Source organism: Nelusetta ayraudi, unplaced genomic scaffold, assembly GCF_046127955.1.
Source record: "Nelusetta ayraudi isolate G7.1 ecotype Tasmania unplaced genomic scaffold, CSIRO-AGI_Nayr_v1 ptg000092l, whole genome shotgun sequence".
Taxonomy (NCBI): Eukaryota; Metazoa; Chordata; class Actinopteri; order Tetraodontiformes; family Monacanthidae; genus Nelusetta; species Nelusetta ayraudi.
Window position 1 is genome coordinate 2,647,083 of NW_027466142.1, and position 23,622 is coordinate 2,670,704.

Below are 23,622 nucleotides of genomic sequence, written 5' to 3' on the forward strand. Positions count from 1 at the left end.
GTGAGGAGGGTCGGGGGGAGGAGGAGGAGGAGGAGGAGGGCGGGGGGGGTGAGACCTCGTGGTGAGAGCAACTTTTACGCACAGACACCAGCTTTCCTTTTTTTTTTACGCACGGCGTCAAGAGCTGGATTTGAGAGATAAAAAGGCGTCCAAAGAAGAAAAAGAAGAAGAAGAAGAAGAAGAAGAAGCTCTCCTGGGACGCACTCACTCGTAGAGGACGTCGCCCTCCAGCAGCCGGGCCCTCAGGCTGAACTCAGCCGCCCAGCGTTCATCCTCAGAGCAAAGAGAAGAAGAAGAAGAAGAAGAAGAAGAAGAAGAAGAAGAAGAAGAAGAAGTTCCCAGCTGCTGCTCAGATGGCTCAGAACTTTGGGTCTTTTAGATGGAGACTGATTTATCGGCTGCCGTGATAGAGACCAATTAGACCACAACTTTTTCCTCTTTTTTTGGATTGTTTGATACCGCATTAGAAAGTTGAAGAAGACAACAACAACAACAACAACAACAACAACAACAACAACAACAGTAATTCAGGACCAATCATGCCTCGTCCGGGGAAAAACTCCTACAGCGACCAGAAGCCTCCCTACTCCTACATCTCTCTGACGGCCATGGCCATCCAGAACTCCAGCGAGAAGATGCTGCCCCTCAGCGACATCTACAAGTTCATCATGGACCGCTTCCCCTACTACCGGGAGAACACGCAGCGGTGGCAGAACTCGCTGCGGCACAACCTCTCCTTCAACGACTGCTTCATCAAGATCCCGCGGCGGCCCGACCAGCCCGGCAAGGGCAGCTTCTGGGCTCTGCACCCGGACTGCGGCGACATGTTCGAGAACGGCAGCTTCCTGCGGAGACGGAAGCGCTTCAAGGTGCTGCGCGCACACGAGCACATGAGCTGCAAGAGCAGCCCGATGATGCACTACTTCCACCATCACCACCACCACCACCAGCAGCACCAGCAGCACCAGCTGCAGCAGCAGCACGGCAAGTTGGGGGGCCACCACGACCACCCTCCAGCCGGCGCGTCCGGCGCCGTGGGCCGGCTGCCGCACTTCCAGGGCTACGGCGGCATCGCTTGCGCGCAGCCCGGCGGGTTCAAGCACCCTTTCGCCATCGAGAACATCATCGGGCGGGACTACAAGGGCGTGATGGCCAGCGGGCTGCCCCTCACCTCGGTCATGCACCACCTGGGCTACCCGGTTCCGCCGCAGCTGAGCAGCGTGGTCAACTCCATGTGGCCGCACGTCGGGATGCTCTCGGAGTCCGTGGGCGGCGTGCCCGTGCCTGTGCCCGTGCCCTCGGCGTCCGAGTACGTGCCCTTCAGCGTCTCCGCGAAGGGCCTGTACCACAGCAGCGGCGGCGGGCAGAGCCTGCAGACCCTGCCCGCCGTGCCGGTGCCCATCAAGCCCACCCCGTCCCTGGGTCCCGTGCCCGGGCTGACGGGGCTGCAGCCCGGCCACAGCCAGCTGTGCTCCCCGGCGGCCTCGGTACTCGAGAAGGGCGAGCTGCTGGAGGGGAAGAGCAACCCCCTGCACCCGGCACTGCTACTCTCCTAGACTGGTAAAAAAAAAATAATAATAATAAAAAAAAAAAATCCTCGGCAGGACGAAAAATAATAATGATAATAAAGGGACGTTGTCGTTGATTAAATATAAGAGACAACATTGATTTTTAGGGACTTCACGTTGTGCTGTGTGTGTGTGTGTGTGTGTGTGTGTGTGTGTGTGTGTGTGTGTGTGTGTGTGTGTGTGTGTGTTTTCCCCCGTTGAATCCATGTCGGTTTAAATGACCATTTATTTGCACAATTTGTGAGGGCATTTACCACATCCCGTAATGTGGCGCTGATAAATACAATCAGAATCATCAAGTGGATCTACTGAACCCAAAGAGAGCTTTGATTGACGAGACTAACATTTCTCCTTTTTATTTTTATTTTATTATTATTATTATTTTGAAAAGAAATCAACGAGATCAATATCTGTCTGTTTCTGTCTATTTTTATTTTTATTTATTATTTTTTTATGCTGTTCAATTTCGGCCTCGTGGCTGAACACACCAGGGCCTCCGTGTCGTTTCATTGGGCCTGCTGCACTTTGTGTGTGTGTGTGTCTGTGCGCGTGTGGGGGACGCACGCGTGTCCGTGTGTGTTGCAGCGGCGCGTTGAAGGCGCCACGCTCTCATTATAACACTATTTATCTTGAGAATATTTATAAAGGACTTCAAACTGAAACCTGCCCTGTTGTTGTCGCAGTTATTTACCATGTTTTCTCCGGCGCACTCAAGTTTGCGGTATTTATTTTTGGTCGATTTAATACGAATTTTCCGGGGAGGTAATTTTGTTGCTTTTGGCGCGTCGCAACTTTGAAGAAGAAAACTGATAAATTCCAGCAGACTCCGCTGTAAATTGTGGCGGTCAAAGGGTCTGAAACTGGCAGTTTCCAGCGCAGCTTGACGACTGAGGCTAATATTTACATTTGAGTGTTTAATTCCTAAATATTGCTGTTCATTCACAAAAAACAAATTCGTGGAAGTAAATGCATATAAATATTGGGCACTGATTAACCTATGGTGCTTCTTTTTCTTTTAACATGGAGAATTAATCCAATGTCTTTAAGAGGAGTGTTTTTTATTATTCTAGATTATTTTTGTGTTAAAAACATGCACACTGCGGGGACAAAGATGAAATGCCTCAAGGGAAGGCACTTCAAACCAGATCATAGCACTAAAATAATTTTTGTTTATTCAATCTCATAAGCTGCCAACTGCAGTTGAATGCGAGGGAAACGTGACGGTTTATAAAACAATTCACAATTCAGCTGCTCGTTAACAAATAGAAGCACTTCACCAATTATACACGCAGATCCAAAGTTTTGTCAAAAAAACCCAACCTTAAACCATGATCATATTCTCATGAATCACATCTGGAATTAGCATATGCTGCTTGGATGGATGTCCTGCTCATTAGCTCCATGAGGTGGCTGTCAACTTCAAAAGGGCGTTTGGATCAAATTCTCACTGATTTGTCTCCTCCTTTAGCAAAAAAACAAAAACAAACAACACACACACACACACACACACACACACACACACAGCTTTGAAGGCGGCCCTCTCCAGCCGCAGCAAACACCTGCTCTCTGGCTCACCACAGATGACTTCCATTCAACCTGTGGTGGCTGTTTAACATCCCAAAGGCTCCGGCAGCCGTGGCCATTGTCGCAGCCGCCTCTGAACAAATAATTGAGATGCACCAGCGGAGGAGAGTCGTGGGAGTGAAGAATTAAAACCTCTTTAGGTGTCCCGACTGCCGAGCAAGGAGGAGCATGATTGCCCTCCGCTTCTATTTTCTCATCCTTTTTATTCATAAATGACTGCGCTTTTTTCCATTTTTTCATTCTGAGGTGATTGCTGTTTTGTTTTTTTGTTTTTTTAATCAATTATTTTCTCCCCTTTAAATAAATATTTTTTTACACATACTTTTCACTGCAGGCGTCTGTGACTCCTACTTACAGGCAAGTGTGTTATTTTAGCGATAGGTTTTCTCATGGCACTGGGAAAAAGTGTGTGTGCACCTCACTGCCGCGTGTGTGCGTGCATGTGTGTGTGTGTGTGTGTGTGTGTGTGTGTGTGTGTGTGTGTGTGTGTGTGTGTGTGTGTGTGTGTGTGGGTGTGCACTGTGCTTTAATTCCCTGATCAGCAGGCCTCAGTGTCTTTAATAGCGCTGACTGCATTAGTGCATAATTAAATGCCACTAATTAACACAGTAAGAGGGGTAATAATGCAGCCATTATTACCCTCCGTGATCCTCTGTCCCCACACTGGAGTCAGATGCCTCTGGAATCATAATACCACATGAGGTCCCCTAATGTGCACCATGCCTTATAGGACCAGGGCTCAGTGTTTTTCACTTGTAAGGGTGTAACCATGCGGTCAGATCATTTAACAGCAGTGTTTAAGGATTTTCTCTGGGGAATTTCAGGGAAATCTGTTTTTCTAAAAAAAAAAAAAAAAAAGGAAGAAGAAAAAAGGAAGACAACAAAATAAGACACAATAATGAGCGGGCTCTGTTGTGATTTCATTTTTTTTGGGGGGGGGGGGAGCGTCAATTTGAAATTGAAATGATTTGTTGAATATATATAAATATTTATTTTTCATTCATTTCCTCAGAACGAGAATCCTGATTGATGAGCCTTAAGTGCAGGCAGTGGTCTTAAAGCTACATTAAGCAACCAATTCTCTATTTTTGACTAACTACGCACCGATTACACACACTACATTTAGTTTTTTCTATGTCAATTTGTAATGAAAAATAATGGAGTTACATTTTATCTATAAATAGAGATGAGCTCTGAGTTCTCTGGGATGCAGTCATTTTTATTTCGGATATTTAAAACAAAAGGAAAAATGCATGTTGAAATATTGTCTTCACCAAAACATTTTAGTCACTGTGTTCTTTTTCTTGAGAGAAGGAAAAACTGTTTTTTGTTCAGCCTGATCAATTCTCTGGCATTTGTCACAACAGCGGTTCAGATCTGACACAGCTGAAGGGAAACACAATCACACAATTAGAAAACAACAATAACAGAAAAAAGTGAGAGTCATTAGCGCGCGGGCACTCGCGGAGAAAGTGTTCGCCGTTTCGAAATATGTGTCGGAGATGAATCATGGCAGCCGTATCAATGGATGAATAAAACATTTAGGTCAGAGGTGTTTCACTGTCGGCCCTCGGAAACGAAACATTATGGTGGTGAATAGACGATGATACATTAGCAGTAATTACCCACACTTCACAGGGGCCAGGGTGGCAAATTCTACATGCGTTTTTCTTAATGACCAGCAAGAGCGGGGCCATCTTAATGAGCAGCTTAATTCATTGATCTGATCTGCAGCACACACACACACACACACACACACACACACACACACACACACACACAGGCACGCATTTGCACATATGAACACTGTGAACAACTTTAAATATTATTCTTTGTTCCATCCCGGCCATCTTCTGTAGCAGCGAAGCCGAAATTTGTTCTAATTTTCTTTAAACCTATAATTGCTGCAAAAGAATTCCTTGTTCGGCCACAACTTGAGTGCTGGTTAAAACGATTAGCGAAGCCATTTAAACAAATGAGCTGAAGCAAGATTTGACGTAACGGCCTCTATTAAGTTTATTCAACGATCTGACAAGATCCATCCACGAGATGATGCTCGACGAAGGTTTCTTATCAGAGGCTCAACATGCAGCAAAATTGGTTCTGGATTTGGGGAGTGTGAGAGCTGGAGTGAAGGAGGGACGAAAGGAAGGTAGGAAGGAAGGAAGCGGGGAGGACACCTCAGACAGAAGACAAGGTCATCCAGCCGTCGCGTCCTCCAGGAGAACTAATGAAAGTGTAATATTCTTAAGAGGTTTCTTCTTACTCGTGATTAGCCACAGATTACAGGAGCACCGCTGACCTTTGACCCAGGTGGAAGGAATGGCCTTAAAATTGAGAGTTTGACACACACACACACACACACACACACACACACACACATGCACACACACACTCGCAAAAGGCGAAAAAGAGCAGCCCAGTTTTTTGTTCAGAACTGCAGTCAGTGGAAACTGAGCAGAACCAGAACAACAGAATCCTGCAGTTCTCTCAAATTCTAACAATCTCACAGATTCAGATCCTGAGTGTCCGTGTGTTGTGTTTACTTCTTTATGTTGCGCTTGATTCAAAATGGAAGGATAAACTTTTCTACCCGCGTTATTTTTCACCATTATCTCCATTTCACCTTGAAGCCGTCTTGATGGAAACTCGGAGCTGGGATCGCCGTGATCCCACCGTACATCAGCTCACCGTCACATCCGCATCCAGCGCAAGTGGGCAGTCGGCAAACGGCTGCATCTGCTCTCATCACCGTAATGGCAACTCTATATTCACAGCCGTGGTCTTTAATCGCAGGGGCGTTATGGGAAAGTCAATCTGGTGCGTGTCGACGGGAGTCATCGGCAGCCAATGAAAAGGCCATCTGAGGGGAATTAGCATATTGGCTTCAGGCCTGGAGACAGAGAGAAGCTGTCAGGAGGAGGGAGCCCTAACGACAGGTCACCGTGGATGGGTGCACGCCGCGCAGACTCTTCTCCTCTTTCTTTCTCTCCCAGTCGTCACTAGCTGCGTTTCCATGACATTTTTTTTGACAAAGTACAATTGCGATTTGCAGGTGTTTCCATTGAACGTGTGAAGCGCAAAAGCCGTAATTGTTGTAAAATTTCAGAGGACAATTTTTACAGGAATTATGTTTTTTTCTTTGATAACTTGGAAAAAATATCCTCTGTCCAAAAAGATTGCGCAATTCTCACTTTAAGTGTAAATGCGAAAGAAATGTTTCCATGACACTTTTTCGATATACCTCTATATGAATACATCTGAAAACCACCTCATGAGACATCAAAACCTTTTAGCCATATTTGAGAGGTTTTTCCAGGTTTATCTGTTTCCATGACCAGTTTTTATTGTGATATTTAGTGGTCATGGAATTGCAGCTTCTGTCACCCAGCTGTCTGATTTGAATCCCTGTGGATCTCATTCCGGTGCAGCTCACCTCATTCCCCACAGAGGACGATGTCAGAACTTTTCACGCTTTTTTTCTTGTTCCACTTTTTTCAACTTATTCACCCAAATTTTTTACCCAAGATTTATCTCCAGGAGTGGCCCCACTCTCTTCCTCCTGCATAATTAGACAATGATTCACTGGTGTGGGGCCACACCTGCCTCTAGGGGCGGGTTGGGTTGGAGCTGCGGCCCATATCATCTTCCATCTGCCATCTATCTTTTATTGGTCCAAATTATAGCACCATATTAGCCATTATTACATTTTACTATCAATTCAAAAAGGGGTCGTGGGTCCAGCCGCCCTGGCCCCCTTCCCACCGCCATTCTCTCCGACATCCCTTCACTTTGTCCTTAAGTTTGGATCTGAAAGTTCTCCTTGGCTCCACGGCTCTTTGCAATTAAGTAAGAGCATACTTGAAATTGTGACGTGTCAAAACATACTATAACTGGCAGCGTTACAGAGAAAATCTTTATAGCAAAGGTTTGACTTGCTGAAAGTGCCAAAGGTGAAAAGTGAAAGAAAACAAAACAAAACATAATGGCACATTTTGTCTTTGTGGCCAATATGAGGCTTGGAAATTCACAGATTGCTTTGACACATTAATGCATATTTATCATGTGTGGACATAATCTTTTTTTCACTGTATCTCTTTCATCCGGCCAGTCTAGATATTTGTCCCTAAATATTTGAAACAATCCCAGACTGGGATAATAATGCAGATTGTGAATTGTTTCTATTGACACAACAACATATTTGTGTGAGACGACCTCATCCGGACCTGTTCCTTGCCCTCTTAATTACAAATATAACCAATTTAAATTTTGACTGGACTTGCAAGATGTGCGCTTGCTCATTAATGCCAGCCAATCACATGGCAGCTGCTCAGTGCACTTTGGGCTGCCGTGAAGACGACTTGCTGAAGTTCAAAGTAAGGGTCAGATAGGAGAGGAAGGGGAAGAGAAGACTGTGAGGGTGGCGAGCACGGTTGTTGGTGAGAACTTCCCAAGACAAGAAATATCCAGTAAGCGGCAGCGTTGAGAAGGAAAATACCTCGGTGTTGCCAGGGGTCAGAGGTTAAAATGGGCAAACTGGTTGAACACCATAGAAAGGCAACGGTAACTCAGACAACCACTGCTTGCAACCTGCTGGCCAGTATAGGTTCCTGCTATGGCCAAGATACATTTTGGTCATTAACTTGCATAGAGCGAGTTTCAAATGACACTTGGGAGAACATACAAGCCAGCAGAGCTTTTGAAACGAGATCTCCAGACTGAAGGCAAAGACTGAGCACTCAGAATAAATGGAGTTGTTTGATCCCAGATCGTGGTGCCCTGGAGGTGCTGTACTTCCTGTCCCGTACACGACACCGAGCTAAAGGCTTCGGGGTTCAAGGTGGTGAACTTGCATCAAACGGCGGTCGATGCCTCCATTGTGGCGGTAGGATGAAGGCGGGCCAAAGGGTGAGCAGCAGCCCGGGGCCAGAGGGTTGGAAGGATAGAGTGACAAAGTCCTCCAGGGGAGAACAGCCATTAAAACAATGATCAAGTCCATGGTGCTCAGGTGGACTTGGATGTTTGGCCTGGTCTCCTGCTCCATGTTTTCTCGAGATTCTAGTGCCAAATTATGTCACTATCTGGAATTTCTTTCATGTAAGAAGCTTTTTGCATCTCCTTCCTCTTCCTCTTCCTCTTCCTCTTCTTCTTCTTCTTCTTCTTCTTCTTCTTCTTCTTCTTCTTCTTCTTCTTCTTCTTCTGCACAAGATATACCATCTCCTTTCTTTCACAATACAGGTAAGAAGACTGAAAATATTTTGCCAGACATTTTAAAGACTTTTCTTATCTGAGTTGATATATATTTTAGGTGTAGTAGTAAAATAATGAATGACAATTTTAATAACTGGGGGACAGGAAAAGGGGGTAGGAGGGCGTTAACACTAATGCACCTGACGGAGGAGTTGGCAACAATGCTCCTTTCCCTCGTTAGCACTGATTGCCAGTGTGATAGTGGTTAAGGGGAAGGTCTCCCACCGACTCCTGCTCATTTATCCCCCCATTACAGAGAGCACTCTGGCTTTTTATTGGTGTCATAAAAGCTGAACTTCACTCCAACAAAAAGCCTCCTGACCATGGACTATGGAAGCCCCCGCGACTCCTCCTGACTGCATTTATCAACCTCACATTCGCCCGCTGACACACACACTCACACACACACACACACACACACACACACTTGTTCTGAAGTTAAGCCAGTCTGTTCTGCTTGCTTTTAAAACTCTTTTTTTGGTGTTGTTGTAGTGAACCAGGCTTAATATCGAGACTGATGCATCTCTGAGAACACATCTGAATCATGAATGCCCTCTTGTGGTTAGAGCACTTCAACTATTCCATCAGACGGGGGCTAAAAAGCCATTCTGTCTGTTGTGATGACTGAATAAATAAGATTAAGTTTTGAAAAAGAAAGAAAATAATTACATTTTTACTAAATTGGATTTTGATTACATTTCGGATGTAAAGAAACCACAAAATACACCAAACCAAAGACGATACACACGTTTGTGGATACAGAAACTCTGTTGAGGAGGTGCTGACTGTCACAAGAAGGTCAAAAAATGAGAATTAATGCTGTGACATGGGGGTGTGGCTCATTGAGGCAGGGGCACTGCTCATTCATATCACAGTTTGACTCTGTGTTCTGCATAATTTTTTTTTTTTTTTTTTTTAAATAATCCTATTTCCTTATGAAATTATGGATTTACATTTTTCCCTCACACTCCCTTATTTTTCATCCTACACGTCTTGGCCAAATGTGGACAATGAACTTCCTGCCTCTTGAATTCACTGAGTGGGACAGGGACCAGAACAAATAAGTGAATGGCCATCAGGTCAGTCGTGAGCAGTCTTAAAGGTCAGCAGTGACGTTGGTGGAGGTGGGTGATCTCTGCAAACCCCCCAGCCAGGTCTTCCGGCTCTCCGAGAGGCCTTTGAACAAGAGGTCACTCTCTTCAAAAGAACCCACCCAAAAATTATAAAATGGAGTCACACTGCTTATGTGTGTGTGTGTGTGTGTGTGTGTGTGTGTGTGTGTGTGTGTGTGTGTGTGTGTGTGTGTGTGTGTGAATCTATGAAGTCTGCAGCAATCTGGTTTTATGTAAATTCAGTTTGTGATCTCAGGGGTTGGTGATTGTTTCAGCGCAAAGTTTAAGCAAAAAGAACACTGAACACGTTTATTTTTATTTTTAAAAAGCAAACGTGCATTTCAGTCTCACAGCTGGGGTGGAATTATTATTGATACGTGTCATTCTAACGTTTTGGCTTCTCCTAATATGTTTCAGTGTTGATGTAATTTGTCTGATCTACATCAATAAGCTGACATCCTGTATTACATAAATGCGTGTTCATGCATGTGCGTGCGTGTGTGTGTGTGTGTGTGTGTGTGTGTGTGTGTGTGTGTGCTTTCTGACGCAGGTTGGGGGCAGCAGAGACGTGATGCTGAGCCATTTGCTCACCTTTAAATGGGGCCGCCGGCACTCCTGTCTCTCTCACACTGATCCCCGCTGCCAGTCTGACGCTTCTGACAGGTGAGAGGAAATTTATTTCCTAATGCAAAATAACCAGTTCAGAGAACTCTAATGAACTCTTCTTTTCTACAAGATAAAATGTTAGGTTAAAATTTTAAACTTAGTTAAACGACATTTGTTAAAATGTCGTCACCCTACAGGTTCTAACCTGTAGAGACCCTCTCTGAATATCTACTTGGTCAGAATGTGGGTCCTTGGGAAGATCAGGGAGAGCGTGGAGGGCTTCCCTCTGGAGCTGAGCCGCTACATTGGGAGGAGCGGTGAGGAAACGTTCCTCTGCCCTAAGGCCAGTCTCTCTTACAGGCTGCCCAGCAACATCCTCACGCCTGACAAGATCCCAGAGTTCTGCCTGCCTCCGCGACTTTGCAAGAGAAGCCCCCAGCTGGAGGCCCACATGGTGGCACCGTCCCCGGATGGTCTGCAGCAGGTCCAGAGCAGCGCTCCAACCACTGCAGCCACACAGGAGAAGAAAGTGAAGATTCTCATGGCTGGAGAGGCTGTAAAGAAGCCTTTGCCGTTCTCCGCGGAGAGCTTCGGTCTGGCCGGGATGTACGAGAGCCCCAACACTCGGAGGAAAGAATCTTTGTTTCTCTCAAAGCGCCCAGCGTACATCCTGGACCGGAGCAAAACAGGTACAGCACTCGGGTTGGTCAAACATGAGCCAAACAAGAAAACTTTTGTCCCTCACACGTTGTATAGGCAGCTGCTCAAGACAGAGGGCAGAGAATGTATGCCAACTTCCTCCTCATCTCTCAGTTCCCAGTCTGGCGTCAGATCCCACTCCAGCAACCCGCCCCACAGAGGCCGACTCAGAGGAGCCACGTCGTGTCCTTCGTTGATTGACAGCAGGGGGAGCAAAAGTGGGGTCAAGTCAGGTGCTTTAGCCTTGACGAGATCTCTTCTGAGTTCAGAGGGCGCTCTACTGACCCTGAGCCCGCCTGCCCTCTTCCCCCTGGATGTCCTGCAGTCCGCCCAGAGACTCCAGCAGGAGCACGTCCTCTCCCTGCAGGGCCGCGTCCAGGTGCGCCTCCTCGCCGAGCGAACCGTCTCCACAAACACGTTCTCCACCCTGTCCACCGTCCGAGTGCGCCTGGTGTCTGTGGAGTTGCTGAGTGAGGACGCCGGTGGCCGAGGCCTGGACTGCGCCGTGAATCTGTGTCTGACGCCGGGGAAGCTGCAGCAGCAGCAGAGCGCCAGCGTCAGGAGCAGCAGCCCTGTGTTCAATGAGGATTTCTTCTTCACGGAGCTCAGCAGAGAGGACCTGCTGGAGCTGCAGCTCAGGTTGAGAGTAGTCAACAAGCCTGCAGCTGGAACACTGAGGAGAGTGAAAGTTCTTGGCGTGATGATCAAACCCTTGTGTCAGTTATTGTCTGTTGAAAATGGGTAGGCAGCACTTGGTGACAAGTTTTACTTGGCATAAGAAAAAAATGTCTCATATACACCATTTACTGATAAACCTTTTACTTCTTCCCATTGTTCCATTGATTTTAACAGCATTTGGCATTTTGAGCGTTAATCTGCAGTTCGAATGATCATATTTAAGCGCAAAGCTTAGTGACATCTAGTGGTAAGAGAGCATATCGCAACAACAAGCTCCATAACATCCGTTGTGTCTCTGTGGCCATGTTTTAAAAGTTTCAAAGGTAATTGTATTAAAAGAGCAAGTCTGAAGTTTGCAATAAATATATGTATTATTAGTTATTCCAGTCTTTTCTTCTTGAGTGTATCGTGAAGTTGTGTTATTGACTTGTTGTTTGGTGACCCACTGAAGATATACGAAGCAGTAAAACTTACATTTTTACTTAAGGCTCAGTAAGTGACGCCAATTATTATTAATGGTAGTAGTAGTAGTAGTAGTAGTAGTAGTAGTAGTAGTAGCAGTAGTGTTAGCGGTAATATGAAGAACAAAAAGGATGTATTCCAACTTTTGGTGAATGATACGTGAACCGTACGCGATGACGTCAGAGCCCCGCCCACCACGTACTGTCACAAATCCGCCTTTGATGCGAGCGGAGCGGCTGGGCTGCCTGGCCAGAATGTAAACACGGCAGCAGCGGACACATGAAAGAGGCGACAAGATGGTGTTTGAGAGCCTGGTGGTGGACGTCCTCAACCGCTTCCTGGGCGACTATGTGGTCAACCTGGACTGCTCCCAGCTCAAGCTGGGCATCTGGGGAGGTGAGCCAATAACCCCGGGCGAGCGGGCTGCTGTGCTGCTGCGGCGCCACGGTGCTCAGCAGCCCGCTGCTAGCAGGTAGTTAGCGGCTAGGCTAGGCTAACTGTGCGTCGCTAGCAGTCAGGTGGATCCCGGTCGGTGCCCCCAGCTGTCACTGTCAGTTTATCTGTCCCCCCCGACCCAATACACTCACACGTCTCCTCCGAGCACTCCGCTCAGGGCCACACAGCGCTGTTCAAACGCCAGCTGTGTACTCACACTCGTTTGTAATGGCTGACTTTGCTCCAACGCCCAGTTGTTATTGAACCACGTTTGCTCGTTTCACCTCTTGTCAGCTTCTCAGACTGCCAGGTGGTGCGACCTGTTTGGGGGCATTCTAAAACCCTTAACGTAAAAAGCGTAACGTAGCTTATTGACCGATAACGCCGATCAATAATCGCCAAATTTCGTGTGGAGTCTCGAGTCATTCCCACTTCCACCTCTGCCAAAACCTAAACGATAACTCCCGTTTCATGGCTTAACGTGGACAGGATCCATGAAATACTTTTTACCCAGGCAAAGGTGGTGCTTCTAAAACGACTCAGTTTCCGCCTTTATTTTCGACTACAGGTGCACGTTTAAAAGTGCACTCGCAAATTTAGACGTGAAGGGGATTTAAGGCGAGGTTTTTCTCTAAACGTGCACCAACTTGTTGCAGCCGCTTCTTGGGTTAGTGGCTGTTGTGGTGGTGCAGCTTTTCACGTACAGCCTTCAACCTGCGCGCCCTATTGCCCTGACTATTGAAATCAGTCAGCAAGACACAGATATGACTTCTTCTTATCAGGCTCAATACACCTGCCTCATGCTTCACCCTCACCTCCAACCTGTGGAACTGTAGTAATAAAATAAAAAAGAATGATTGAACTTGTGCGTCGTCTTCACAGGGGACGCCATCCTCACAAATCTGGAAATCAAGGAAGATGCCTTGGTAAGTGGAAACAGACAGACAGGCAGGCTTCCCGCTCTGCCGCTCGTCATTAATGTCCGTCTAATTGAATTTGGTGGTCTTTCTTCCTGTCACCGCAGAGTCAACTGGACATTCCTTTCAAAGTGAAAGCAGGCCACATAGGTGAGACCTGTGCGCCACTGCCGTCACCGTCTACCCTTTTCCATTGTGGCAGATGTAGAGTGTGTCACACTGCCTGTGTCTCTGGTTGAAAACTAGGTCGGCTCGAGCTGAAGATCCCATGGAAGAACCTTTACACCCAGTCTGTGGAGGCCACGCTGGACGGCGTCTTTCTGCTCATCGTGCCCACTGCCAGTAAGATCACCTCCGTTTCTTGGTGCAAAAACTGATGAAATCTAGTGCTTTAAATTGCACCGTATACCTAATATCTCATCATCATGTCCATGTAAGGATGGATCCAGCAGGAAAAACTGACACCCTTATTTTTTAGTTACACATTGGAGCTCAGCGTAGCTCAGCATTTAATGCGTCTAAGAGGAACTTGTGATTTCAGCTCTTGTTTTCACTTCATTCGATTAATGTTAGAGCGTATTGACAAACATCTCTGCTTGTTTTCCAGGTATAATGTACGACGCGGAGAAGGAGGAGCGGCAGCTGCAGGACGCTCGCCAGAGGGAGCTGCTGCGCATCGAGGAGACCAAACAGAAGGCTGCGCAGCTCGGTCAGGCTCAAGCTTGGTTTGCTTTGATTTTTTAAGGCATACGTGTGAACTTTTGTAAATACAATCCTAACGCAGGCATATTTGCTAAGTTACGCAGCAGAAGAGACTGAAAATGTGAAACGGGACGTGAGGAAGATGCTGTGGCGTTGCACAGCAGAGATTTCATGCCATGTGGTCGTGGTTTTGTTTTCAGCTGTGACTTCCTTCTTGGGAAGACTCGGCACTTGATGCTCTGCATGTGGTTTTGCACTGCTGACTACTATGACACAAGCCTGACATGTGTTCTGCTGCTTCACACATCAAGTCAGAGCTCCTGCAAACAACAAGACAGTTCCTGTTTTTGGTTTCTCCTGATTCTATTAGTGCCGTATTATTGCATGTATTTGATTTCAGATATCAATTATTGCTTTATCCAGGTGTTTTTCATGATATGCACTGCACACAGGTCATTAGTGACCTAGGAAAGCTTTTGTTTTGCCTTGAGTTCTTGGGCAACCGAGGATTTTGGAAAGCTGCAGTGGCCAACCTGGTCTCACTCGGTTCATAACTGTGTCTGTGTGCACAGATGATCCAGCTCTGGAGAAGCAGGACACGTTTGTGGAGAAGCTGGCCACTCAGGTCATCAAGAACCTGCAGGTCAAGATCTCAAACATCCACGTTCGCTATGAGGACGATGTGAGTATTTTTTAATTTATTTTTTCAATCATTTAAAGTGAGTGTCACCCAATCAACTGGCCAACTCAAGACGGTACTGCTCTGTTTTTCCTGCAGGTGACTAATCCAAACTGCCCCTTGTCTTTTGGAGTGTCACTTAAAAACCTCAGCCTTCAGGTAACCTGCATCCACACGTTCGACATAGTACCACATTAAATAACAATGTGTTTAATACATCTTGTAAAAATGTACAGTTTTTCGTTTTTGTATCATCATCAACAACAGAAAAAAATGAATGATGCTTCGCTGTATTATTAGAAAAGATGGTTCCTCATGGGTTTTTTTTATGCAAACTGCAGCACAAGAAAGCAGCTGCAGCTGCTAAATGCAAGAAGCCTTTTGACAGCACAAGCTGCCAGAGTGTGTAAATTAATAATTGATAGGACTTCCTGATCGCGACGGCACAAGTGGATCTCACTCTCTTTGCACTGGTGTGTCATAGTCGTTTTATCTATTGTCACTTATTTTTGGGGGAGTTTTCTCTTGAGTCGGCTTGGGTACAGAAATTAATAGCACGTACGGCAGTCGAAAGCAGCACAGTAGATTTTGTTCGTACACCCAGTAGATACTGATATATATCTAGTTGTGCGATATAATTAATTAGTGCGAGGCTCATTCATTTAAAGCGAGCTAACGTCGCAACACAGAAAGCACAGACTTACCCTGAAAGATACAACACAAACCAGAAACTCTGCTGGGATTGAGGGACAATCAGCACAGGTTAACAAAAAAAAACCAAGTTCTTCAGCTGGTTTCATTGGTTAAGCTAGTGATGATTGACATGAAGAGCCTTCTGTAAACTCCACTTGACAAGGGCTTAAACGAATTAAGAGGATTTTGGGGGGAAAGCAAAAAAATAAATAAATTATAAAAAAAATGTTGTTTGACTTGCAGACAGCTGACGAGAACTGGAATCCGAGCCTTTTAGATGAGAGTTCGAGGCTTTTCTTCAAGGTAAGATCTTCAGCCATTGTAGCTGGGGAGTGGCCAGTGTTTCCCAGCCTGACTGGCCATTTAGAGCTTTTGCACTCCCAGTCATCCAATCTCTCACTCCTGCTGAGTGGCCAATGGCTTCGTTGCCTTACACTGTGTGCCATCTGCATCTTTAGAATTTTCACTAAAGCTAAAACACACCTACTGTCGGGAATAGATCAAATTACTTTATGTCCTCCAGCAAGTGGACAGTCTTCATTTTTTTTGAGTGTGAGACAATTCAGATTAGATTGTGCAGGTCTGTGAAGTTGATCCATCAGCAGAAAATTAACAAACTAATTTTATCTCTTCTTAGCTTTTGACTGTGAAAAGTGTTTTTGATGCTGTCAGCTCTGCACTTCACTCATTTTTTTCTGTGTTTCCATCTTTACAGCTGGTTCAACTGGACGACTTGTTTGCATATTGGAACGTCAACTCAGCACTCTTCTCCTTCCTCAGTGCCGATGACGCTCTAGTGAGTCACCTTGAACAAACTGCTACTGTTAAAAGTCCCGACTGCCTGGGATAAATCTATGTTTTTTTTTATTTTAATAATAAAGGTGTTTGTGTCAAGAAAAAAAATAGAATGTTTTTCCTTCCTGTCTGTTTGTAGCAAAATCTGCAGAGCAGCATGGACGCCCAGACGGCTCTCCCTGTCAGCCATGACTTTGGTGAGTCTGACAGGCTCACGAGACAATTGTGTACCGGCACTCAGATGTCAAAACAGAAGACTGGTATAAACTGTAAATCTACCAAATAGAAAAGTAGTTTGTAAGTTTTTACTTGAGGTCTAATACAGGATGTTCCATGAAAACACTGAAAGACTGGAATAAAATGTTTTTTTTAAGATGAGCATTGAGGATGAAAGGAACAAAATATTCAAGGTTTAGAAATGATTTTCTTTTTTAACGTGTCTGTTGTGATTTTTCGTCTTCATTGCTGCACAGTTTTCCGTCCTATCTCAGCCGACGCTAAGCTGCGGATGAATCCCAGGTCATTTATGGACTTCTCCTCCCCCAAAGTGGACCTGATGGTCAACCTCAGCGAGGTGGCCTTTGAGCTGAACAGGCCTCAGGTGTGTGTGTGTGTGTGTGTGTGTGTGTGTGTGTGTGTGTGTGTGTGTGTGTGTGTGTGTGTGTGTGTGTGTGTGTGTGTGTGTGTGTGTGTGTGTGTGTGTGTGTCCTGTGAAGGTAAACGTCGGTGGAAAAAAGTATTTAAAAACAGCAAAATGGTAATAAAGACTGTGATTTTAATGCTCCTGGTGCTCAGAAGTGGAGGTCGTTGAAGAGGCGTCTCAGTGGAGATGAAGCCACAGAGTAAATGCCGACCTCCTGTTTTTCCACAGTACATTAGCATGCTGGAGCTGCTGGGCTCAGTGGACATGATGACCCGCAACCTGCCCTACAGGAAGTACAGACCTGTGGTTAACGTCCTCAACAACACCCGAATATGGTCAGAAAACCGCCTTGTTTTCTTCAGTTTAGTCTCACTAATGTTTGCAGAGACGTGCGTTCGCCACCACAACCCCCTTCACACCCACCCACCTCACTTGCACGCACCGCAGGTGGAAGTACGTGACCACGAGCATCCTGGAGGTGGACGTCAAGCCTCGGCTCCAGATGTGGTCGTGGCAGCACATCCGCCGCCACCGGCAGGCGGTCAAGCGCTACCGGGAGCTGTACAAGACCAAGATCACCAGCAAGAAGCCGAGCGAGGAGCTGCTCAAGGCGCTGGAGGTGAGACAAGAGGCTGTGACAGCGACTCGCACTGTCTGCCAACGCGACATCATGCTGCTGTAATTTAATGTTCGCAAGTAACGGATCTGAAATCTGACGTACAGGTGGTCAAATTATGCAAAGAACTTCTACTTATTCTAAAGGAAGTTTGTTTAAAATGCATTTGAAAGTGAACCCTGGTGAAGCCCAGGGCCACTTTCGATTGTTTCCTGCCTGAGTCTTTTTTCCATTTTCCTGATTAGATTTTACACAACAGTAAATTTAGTTTGTGCAGTAACACGACGCCGCAAAAAGGTCCAATCGATTTTGTCGTGTGCCCGTCTTTCAGGAGCCTGAAAAGACCTTGGACATCTTCAACATCACGCTGGCGAGACAACAGGCCGAGGTGGAGGTGAGTGAGGTCTCCTCATGCAGCTAGGTGCTGCGGTAAAGCAGTGAGAGCGCCCTCTGCTGTAGTCAAAAAAGTTTTTTTTTTTTTTTTAATCTGCTCTAAAAAATAAAGCAAACACGGCTTTAGAGAGCAAACAGAAAGGTGAAGCGCTAAAAGCAACAGCGAGCATGTGACTTCAGTGATGAAGCGGTTACAGTCCCACAGGGGGTTGACGGTGAGCCATCAATGTTTTGTTCTTCACTTGGCCCAAGTTGTTTCACTTGACAGCAGGTTTGATTTCCTTTTCTAAAATATTGCCTTTTGTAAAGTGTTTTTTTTTTTTTTTTTTTTTTTGCACAGAACATAAAACTAATGGATCCATCCAGCCATCCATTTTCAATACTTGTTTATTCTTGAAGTCTGGGTTGCAGGGGTCTGCAGGAGTCTTCTTCGTTTCCCTGAGGGAGTCATCCCAAAGGGATCAGTAAAGTCTATCTATCTATATATCTCTCTATCTATCTATCTATCTATCTATCTATCTATCTATCTAAATACTAATATATATATATATATATATATATATATATGGCAGCCAAAATATTATTTGGGGGAAATTCTGAATGAAGGAAAGTATGGACGTGTCGTAAAATAAATGCAAAGCACAAAGCTCAGTCAGCCCTGCAGGCGAGGTGGAGCTTGTGCTTGTTTCCAACCAATAATGTTGGAATGTCTTTCTTTCCTCCAGGCAAGCAAGGCCGGCCTGTGTATTTACCGGCCCGGGGTGAAGATGGAGGAGGAGGAGTCGCAGGGCTGGTTCAGCTGGATGTGGGACTGGGGACAAGAGGCCGAGGCCAAGCCCAAGGACGCGAAGAGCGCAGGAGGTACGAAAGCAGATGGAAGAACCCCGAGCAGCCGGATGTCGCTCACTGCCTGTGTTCTGCCAGTGCCGTCAATGTGACTTGCAGTTGGTGACTGAATCCCACCGCTCTGTTCACTCCCCCTGCCCCTCCCCCTCTCTGCATCCCAAGGCTTTGACGAGCTGTTGACGCCCGCCGAGAAAGCCAAACTCTACACTGCCATCGGCTACAGCGACACCGCCGCCAACCCCAACCTGCCAAAGGATGTGAGTCACATGACGCGTCCCTGTCCGGCTCTGCATCCACCGTGTTCTTCCCAAATAGACCACTGCTATATGTGTTGTGTCACTTGTTTTGTTTTTTGTTTTTTTAAATCATAGTTTGAAGACATGATGGTCAATTTCCACATGGAGAAGCTGACGGTGTCCATCAAAGACAATAAGGACAGGAATGAGATCATCAGGCTGACGGTGGGCGAGCTGCAGTCCACGCTGGCACAGCGGCCGGGAGCTCAAGCCATCAAGTCTGTAGTGCAACTTCCTCTTTTCTTTTCTGTCTTTACTGCGACTGAGGCTGTGTCCCAAATCAACCACTCGTTCCCTCCTCCCTCCCATAGAGTTGTATATAGCCAACTATACAGCGCTACTTCGGACACAGCCTTGGACTGCACACTTTGTGATTTTAACAATCTCGTCCGAGGAATATGAATCGAATGATAAACTTGGATAAAACATGAGGTTTGCTGTGTTCAAGTCGCCGACTCAACATCTTACAGTGTGAACCAACCGCTGATCTGGAGCACTCGAAATAAAAATCAAACACAGGAAATAGACACAACCGTCACCCTCGTTGTTTTTTTCACCCTTGGAGAGAAGCGTCTTAATTAAAAAGAAAAACAAATCAGATGTCGACGCTGCAGTGGCTCTTAGTTTGGGTTTGGCTGCTGTTGTCGCTGTTGATGCTGCTGTTGCTCCAGTCAGATCATCGTGACTGAGACGTCGACCTTGTTTCTCTCAGGATTCTTATCTTTCGGATGCTACCGGCTGGCACGTTGCCAGTCTCTTGAAACTCACCGCATCAATCCTAAATTTAACAAATTGTCACGTGCCAGGCAGGAAAATCCTTGTCGCTTTGTTCGTTGCAACTCGGATGTTGCTGTTGGTGGCCTCCACCTTCTCACTTCTACCTCTCCTCTTTTTTTTCCTCTCCCGCAGGATCACAGCCGAGCTCAGCCTGTTTGAGGTGTCGGGTCTGGCCAGCAACCGGCCGGCGCCGGTCCTGCTCTCCTCCAAGAAGGCAGCCACGGGGGCGGATACGCCGCTGCTGTCCTTCCTCTTCGAGACCAACCCGCTGGACGAGAGCGCCAACCAGAGGCTTCACGTGGAATCGCAGCCCCTGGAGATCATCTACGACGCGGTGAGTGGCGTCGGCGAGCGTGAGTTCAAAAGTCAGAAGGTGAAGCGGCGACTTGACCGTCCGTCTGTCGCCTGTGCAGATAACTGTGAACAGCATGACGGCGTTCTTCCTGCCACCGGACGACCTGCAGCTGGATGAGCTCACCAACGCCACCCTGATGAAGCTGGAGCAGTTCAGGGACCGCACATCCACCGGTCAGTCAGTCAGTCAGTCAGTCAGTCAGTCAGTCAGCAGCACGAGTCTCCAGTGTCAGATGAGAAAATGTCTCCTTCCTCTCCATTTTTTTTCCCATTATCAGCGTATCTGAAGGACTCAGTTATTTCCTGTTCCAGGGCTGTTTTCTTTTCTTTTGTCTTTTTTTGACTGATTGCTTCCCTGAAAATGCCAAATTTTTACTTAACATTCCCTCCAGAGAGTTTCTGTAACTTGTAGTTGTTAGTTACAAAGTTTCCTGCATCAGAAGCATTTTTCGTTTTAGACTATTTTATTTTATTTTATTTTTTTTATCAATCATGGAGTCATTCAAGGGTGCTTTGTGTTTTTCCAGGTCTGATGTATGTGATAGAAACACAGAAGGTCATGGACCTGAAGGTCAACCTGATGGCCTCCTATGTCATTGTGCCTCAGACGGGCTTTTACAACGGGACCCAGAACATCTTACTGTTGGATCTCGGTCACCTCCAGGTGTGAGATTAAGACAAATTCCCACTGGCTTATTCCAAGAGCCTTCACTTTGCAGAGCTTTTGCTTGATGCAGGGAGTTTAACCTTGTTTAACCTTCATCAGATGTCCAGCCTGAGCAGGAAAAATCTGCCACAACTGTCGGTGGCCTCCAGCAACATTGAAGACATCATGTCTCGAGCGTACGACAGCTTCGAAATCCAGCTCAACAGTCTGCAGTTCCTCTACAGCAAGCCAGGTACAGCCAGCAAGTGAGCGGTTTGCTTGATGTTCAGTTGGTGTTCAGCTGGTTGCTGTTGGAAAGGCAGAATGTTTCTTTATTTTAAATGTAGTTCACCACATGCTCAGAAAACACCAACACACTTTGGAAAGTTGACTTTTAAAGGTGCTTTGATGTTGCTTTTGAAAATGCAACGCAGGAGTCTCAACAAGCTCACTTTAACATTTGAAGAAGCAGTCATGTGTGTTCAGCTAATTCAATCAGGTACAATATTTTCCTCTGTGTGACAGGCGGCGACTGGAAAAAGGCCCGAAAGCAGAAGCAGTCACCGCTCCACATCCTGGAGCCGGTGGACCTGAACATCATCTTCAGCCGAGCCATGGTGGTCACAGACTCTCGCATGGCAAAGTAAGATTCTGTGGGGCTCGTTTCCTTCCCGCTGTTTTTATTTTTTGTAGCCAAAGGTGTTGATTGAGCGGAGCTTCGTTCAAGGCCCCAACGGTTTCTTCCGCTCGGTGTCCAGGTACAAAATGTCGGGGGAGCTTCCTCTGCTGTCTCTGCGTATTTCCGATGATAAGTTTCGAAACGTGTTGGGACTGGTGGAGAGTATACCACTGCCGAAGCCCAGGCCGGCCGCCCGCGGCGCCGCTTCCTCCTACACCTCCAAGGTACGTTGTTCCACTGACCAGGTGCAGATAAAGCAGAAGACTCGGCAAGATGCAGGCAACTCCAGTCTGTCATTATGCTGCAGTAACTGGTTGTAACCGGTTCAATCTAACAGCATGATTTGGGTTAAGGTTCAACAGTTTCCTCATCGACATGTGGAAGCTGCAAGTTTTCAGTTTCGGCAGCACAAGTTTTACTACTGAGCCTCATGAAGAGATTTTGACGAATCAAAGCTCTGTAGTAGTTTATTGGCTCCAGCAGAGGGCGCTGCGTGTTTAAGGGGAAAAACTGAAGATAAAATGCTCACGCCTCAATAGAGATTAACAGGCAGCACAGCATTAAATATCAGCAGTGGCGTTGAAAGGGTCACTCCTGTGCGACCTCGCAACTTCTGAGTCAGAGAGTTTGTTGTCTTTGGTTTGCAAGGCGACTGACAAAGAGCAGACAGGACGACAGCACTCAGTGTCAGTTCACTCTTCACTAGTTGCCCTGCTCAGATATTAACGACTGTCACGGCTTGTCAGGGTTTACTTGTGCTTTCAAACGCGGCTTCTTTTCCCCCGTCAGCCGAAGCTCACGCCCCAGCTCACCCCCAGAAGACCCCCCGCCCTGGCAGACCACCGCTCCTCCATCTTGTTCGAGTCATGCGAGACCATCAGCATCACCTCACTGGGTAAAACTCACCTCGCAGCCGTCACTGCGCCACTCGCACTCACCCGTTCATTCATTTTCTCACAAAACATGGTTCCTTTTTTTTGTTGTTTTTCTTTGCAGGGTCGGAGGAGGATTTGTTCTACGACGCTCCCAGCTCTCCTGTCGGCGATCGGCCGTTCTTCCCGGACAACCCCGTCTCCCTTCGCTCTGTCAGCAAAAGGAAAAATTACATCAAGGAAGATGCTCCCAAGAACATGAAGGACCTTGTCATGACATTTGAAATCAGCGAGGTACCACAGCCCACTTGTTATATTAGTATATTATAGTATGTTATATTTTTTTCTCCTCCCACATCTGTCCTCTTTGTCCGTCTCTCTTTGCGCGTGTGTGTGTGTGTGTGTGTGTCTAGTTTTCTGTTCAGCTGTGTCGCCTGTCCGGAGACCAGGAGGTCACGGTGCTCCACCTGGACATCGAGGGTCTGGGCACCGAGCTCAAGCTGCGCACCTTTGACATGACGTCTAACACCTACCTCAAAGAGATCTGCCTCAAGTGCCCTGAATACAAGGGTGAGTGCTGACTGGACTGGACTGGACTGACTGACTGACTGATTGACTTATCGGCAGTGAATCTGTTCTTCCCGTGGTAATCAAGTTGTGTCGCCCTCATTCAGACTCTGAAGACAGGCAGGTGCAGCTGATCACCACTTTAGACAACACCGAGGTTGACCTGCTGACCCTGGAATACATCAAAGTTTGTGATGTCACCCCTCTAAGGCCTTGAACCAGTCAGTTCCACATAATTTAATGTAAAACAGTGGGACGTTCTAAAGACCTTTGCTGCTTTTGCAGGCTGACAAGAAGGGCCCTGAATTCAGGACTGAACACAACAACACCGAGCAGCTCATCAAGGTGAGACAGATAAACTCTGCTGTGTCGGAAAAGAAGCCTGCATACCATGTCTCTGCAGGTTTGACCGTCACAATGGTGAACTTTATGCTTTTTTCCCCCTCGTCAGGTGACCTTCTCCTCCCTGGACGTCCACCTACACACGGAGGCTCTGCTCAACGCCTTGAACTTCCTTCAGAATCTCCTCCCCGAGCCTCCCAAGAAGCGGGGAGGGCAGGAGGAACTCCTCACAATCCCTGAGGCCGACGAGAGCAAGAAGGACGGAGACAAGAAGGAGGAGGTCGTCGTAGCCAAGAAGAAAAGTAAAAAATGGCTTCTCAGTTTGCTCCGTTTGGCCACATCCACTCTGAAGTCGTCGTCGCTGCGCGTCTAAAATCCTCCGACCGTCTCCTTTCCATCCTCTTCCTTTTC

The 23,622-nt window shown here is 46.7% G+C and overlaps 4 protein-coding genes across 8 annotated transcripts in view; 3 read left to right on the forward strand and 1 right to left on the reverse strand.

Annotated features, from left to right (window-relative positions):
• Positions 1 to 183: 183 nt before the first annotated feature.
• On the forward strand, positions 184 to 1,753 carry foxb2 (forkhead box B2). Its single transcript, XM_076047097.1, has one exon. It carries the CDS (start codon positions 540 to 542, stop codon positions 1,554 to 1,556), a length of 1,017 nt encoding a protein of 338 aa, XP_075903212.1. The 5' UTR covers positions 184 to 539; the 3' UTR covers positions 1,557 to 1,753.
• Positions 1,754 to 2,091: 338 nt separating this feature from the next.
• LOC142902215 (guanine nucleotide-binding protein G(q) subunit alpha) overlaps positions 2,092 to 23,622 on the reverse strand; it is a 64,225-nt gene continuing 42,694 nt past the window's right edge. Inside the window, exon 8 of the transcript XR_012929063.1 lies at positions 2,092 to 2,109. The gene's annotated coding sequence lies outside the window, so the exon portion shown is untranslated. The remainder of the gene's footprint in view (positions 2,110 to 23,622) is intronic.
• LOC142902126 (C2 calcium-dependent domain-containing protein 4C) lies at positions 10,362 to 11,775 on the forward strand. The gene is made up of 2 exons (XM_076046962.1): positions 10,362 to 10,826; positions 10,896 to 11,775. The coding sequence occupies exons 1-2, from the start codon at positions 10,362 to 10,364 to the stop codon at positions 11,562 to 11,564; spliced, it is 1,134 nt and encodes a 377-aa protein (XP_075903077.1). The 3' UTR covers positions 11,565 to 11,775.
• vps13a (vacuolar protein sorting 13 homolog A) overlaps positions 12,167 to 23,622 on the forward strand; it is a 31,812-nt gene continuing 20,356 nt past the window's right edge. For all 5 annotated transcript variants that reach the window (XM_076047089.1, XM_076047090.1, XM_076047091.1 and 2 more), the window contains exons 1-29: positions 12,167 to 12,355; positions 13,277 to 13,320; positions 13,419 to 13,461; positions 13,558 to 13,653; positions 13,919 to 14,020; positions 14,586 to 14,695; positions 14,792 to 14,851; positions 15,629 to 15,688; positions 16,101 to 16,181; positions 16,320 to 16,377; positions 16,654 to 16,781; positions 17,052 to 17,158; positions 17,271 to 17,442; positions 17,771 to 17,833; positions 18,558 to 18,693; positions 18,841 to 18,935; positions 19,050 to 19,192; positions 19,884 to 20,085; positions 20,165 to 20,279; positions 20,633 to 20,769; positions 20,872 to 21,004; positions 21,277 to 21,394; positions 21,510 to 21,654; positions 22,220 to 22,325; positions 22,427 to 22,596; positions 22,716 to 22,872; positions 22,977 to 23,056; positions 23,155 to 23,214; positions 23,321 to 23,513. In XM_076047089.1, the coding sequence (XP_075903204.1) occupies positions 12,256 to 12,355; positions 13,277 to 13,320; positions 13,419 to 13,461; positions 13,558 to 13,653; positions 13,919 to 14,020; positions 14,586 to 14,695; positions 14,792 to 14,851; positions 15,629 to 15,688; positions 16,101 to 16,181; positions 16,320 to 16,377; positions 16,654 to 16,781; positions 17,052 to 17,158; positions 17,271 to 17,442; positions 17,771 to 17,833; positions 18,558 to 18,693; positions 18,841 to 18,935; positions 19,050 to 19,192; positions 19,884 to 20,085; positions 20,165 to 20,279; positions 20,633 to 20,769; positions 20,872 to 21,004; positions 21,277 to 21,394; positions 21,510 to 21,654; positions 22,220 to 22,325; positions 22,427 to 22,596; positions 22,716 to 22,872; positions 22,977 to 23,056; positions 23,155 to 23,214; positions 23,321 to 23,513 (3,214 nt within the window). In that variant the 5' untranslated portion in view covers positions 12,167 to 12,255. The remainder of the gene's footprint in view (positions 12,356 to 13,276; positions 13,321 to 13,418; positions 13,462 to 13,557; positions 13,654 to 13,918; positions 14,021 to 14,585; positions 14,696 to 14,791; positions 14,852 to 15,628; positions 15,689 to 16,100; positions 16,182 to 16,319; positions 16,378 to 16,653; positions 16,782 to 17,051; positions 17,159 to 17,270; positions 17,443 to 17,770; positions 17,834 to 18,557; positions 18,694 to 18,840; positions 18,936 to 19,049; positions 19,193 to 19,883; positions 20,086 to 20,164; positions 20,280 to 20,632; positions 20,770 to 20,871; positions 21,005 to 21,276; positions 21,395 to 21,509; positions 21,655 to 22,219; positions 22,326 to 22,426; positions 22,597 to 22,715; positions 22,873 to 22,976; positions 23,057 to 23,154; positions 23,215 to 23,320; positions 23,514 to 23,622) is intronic.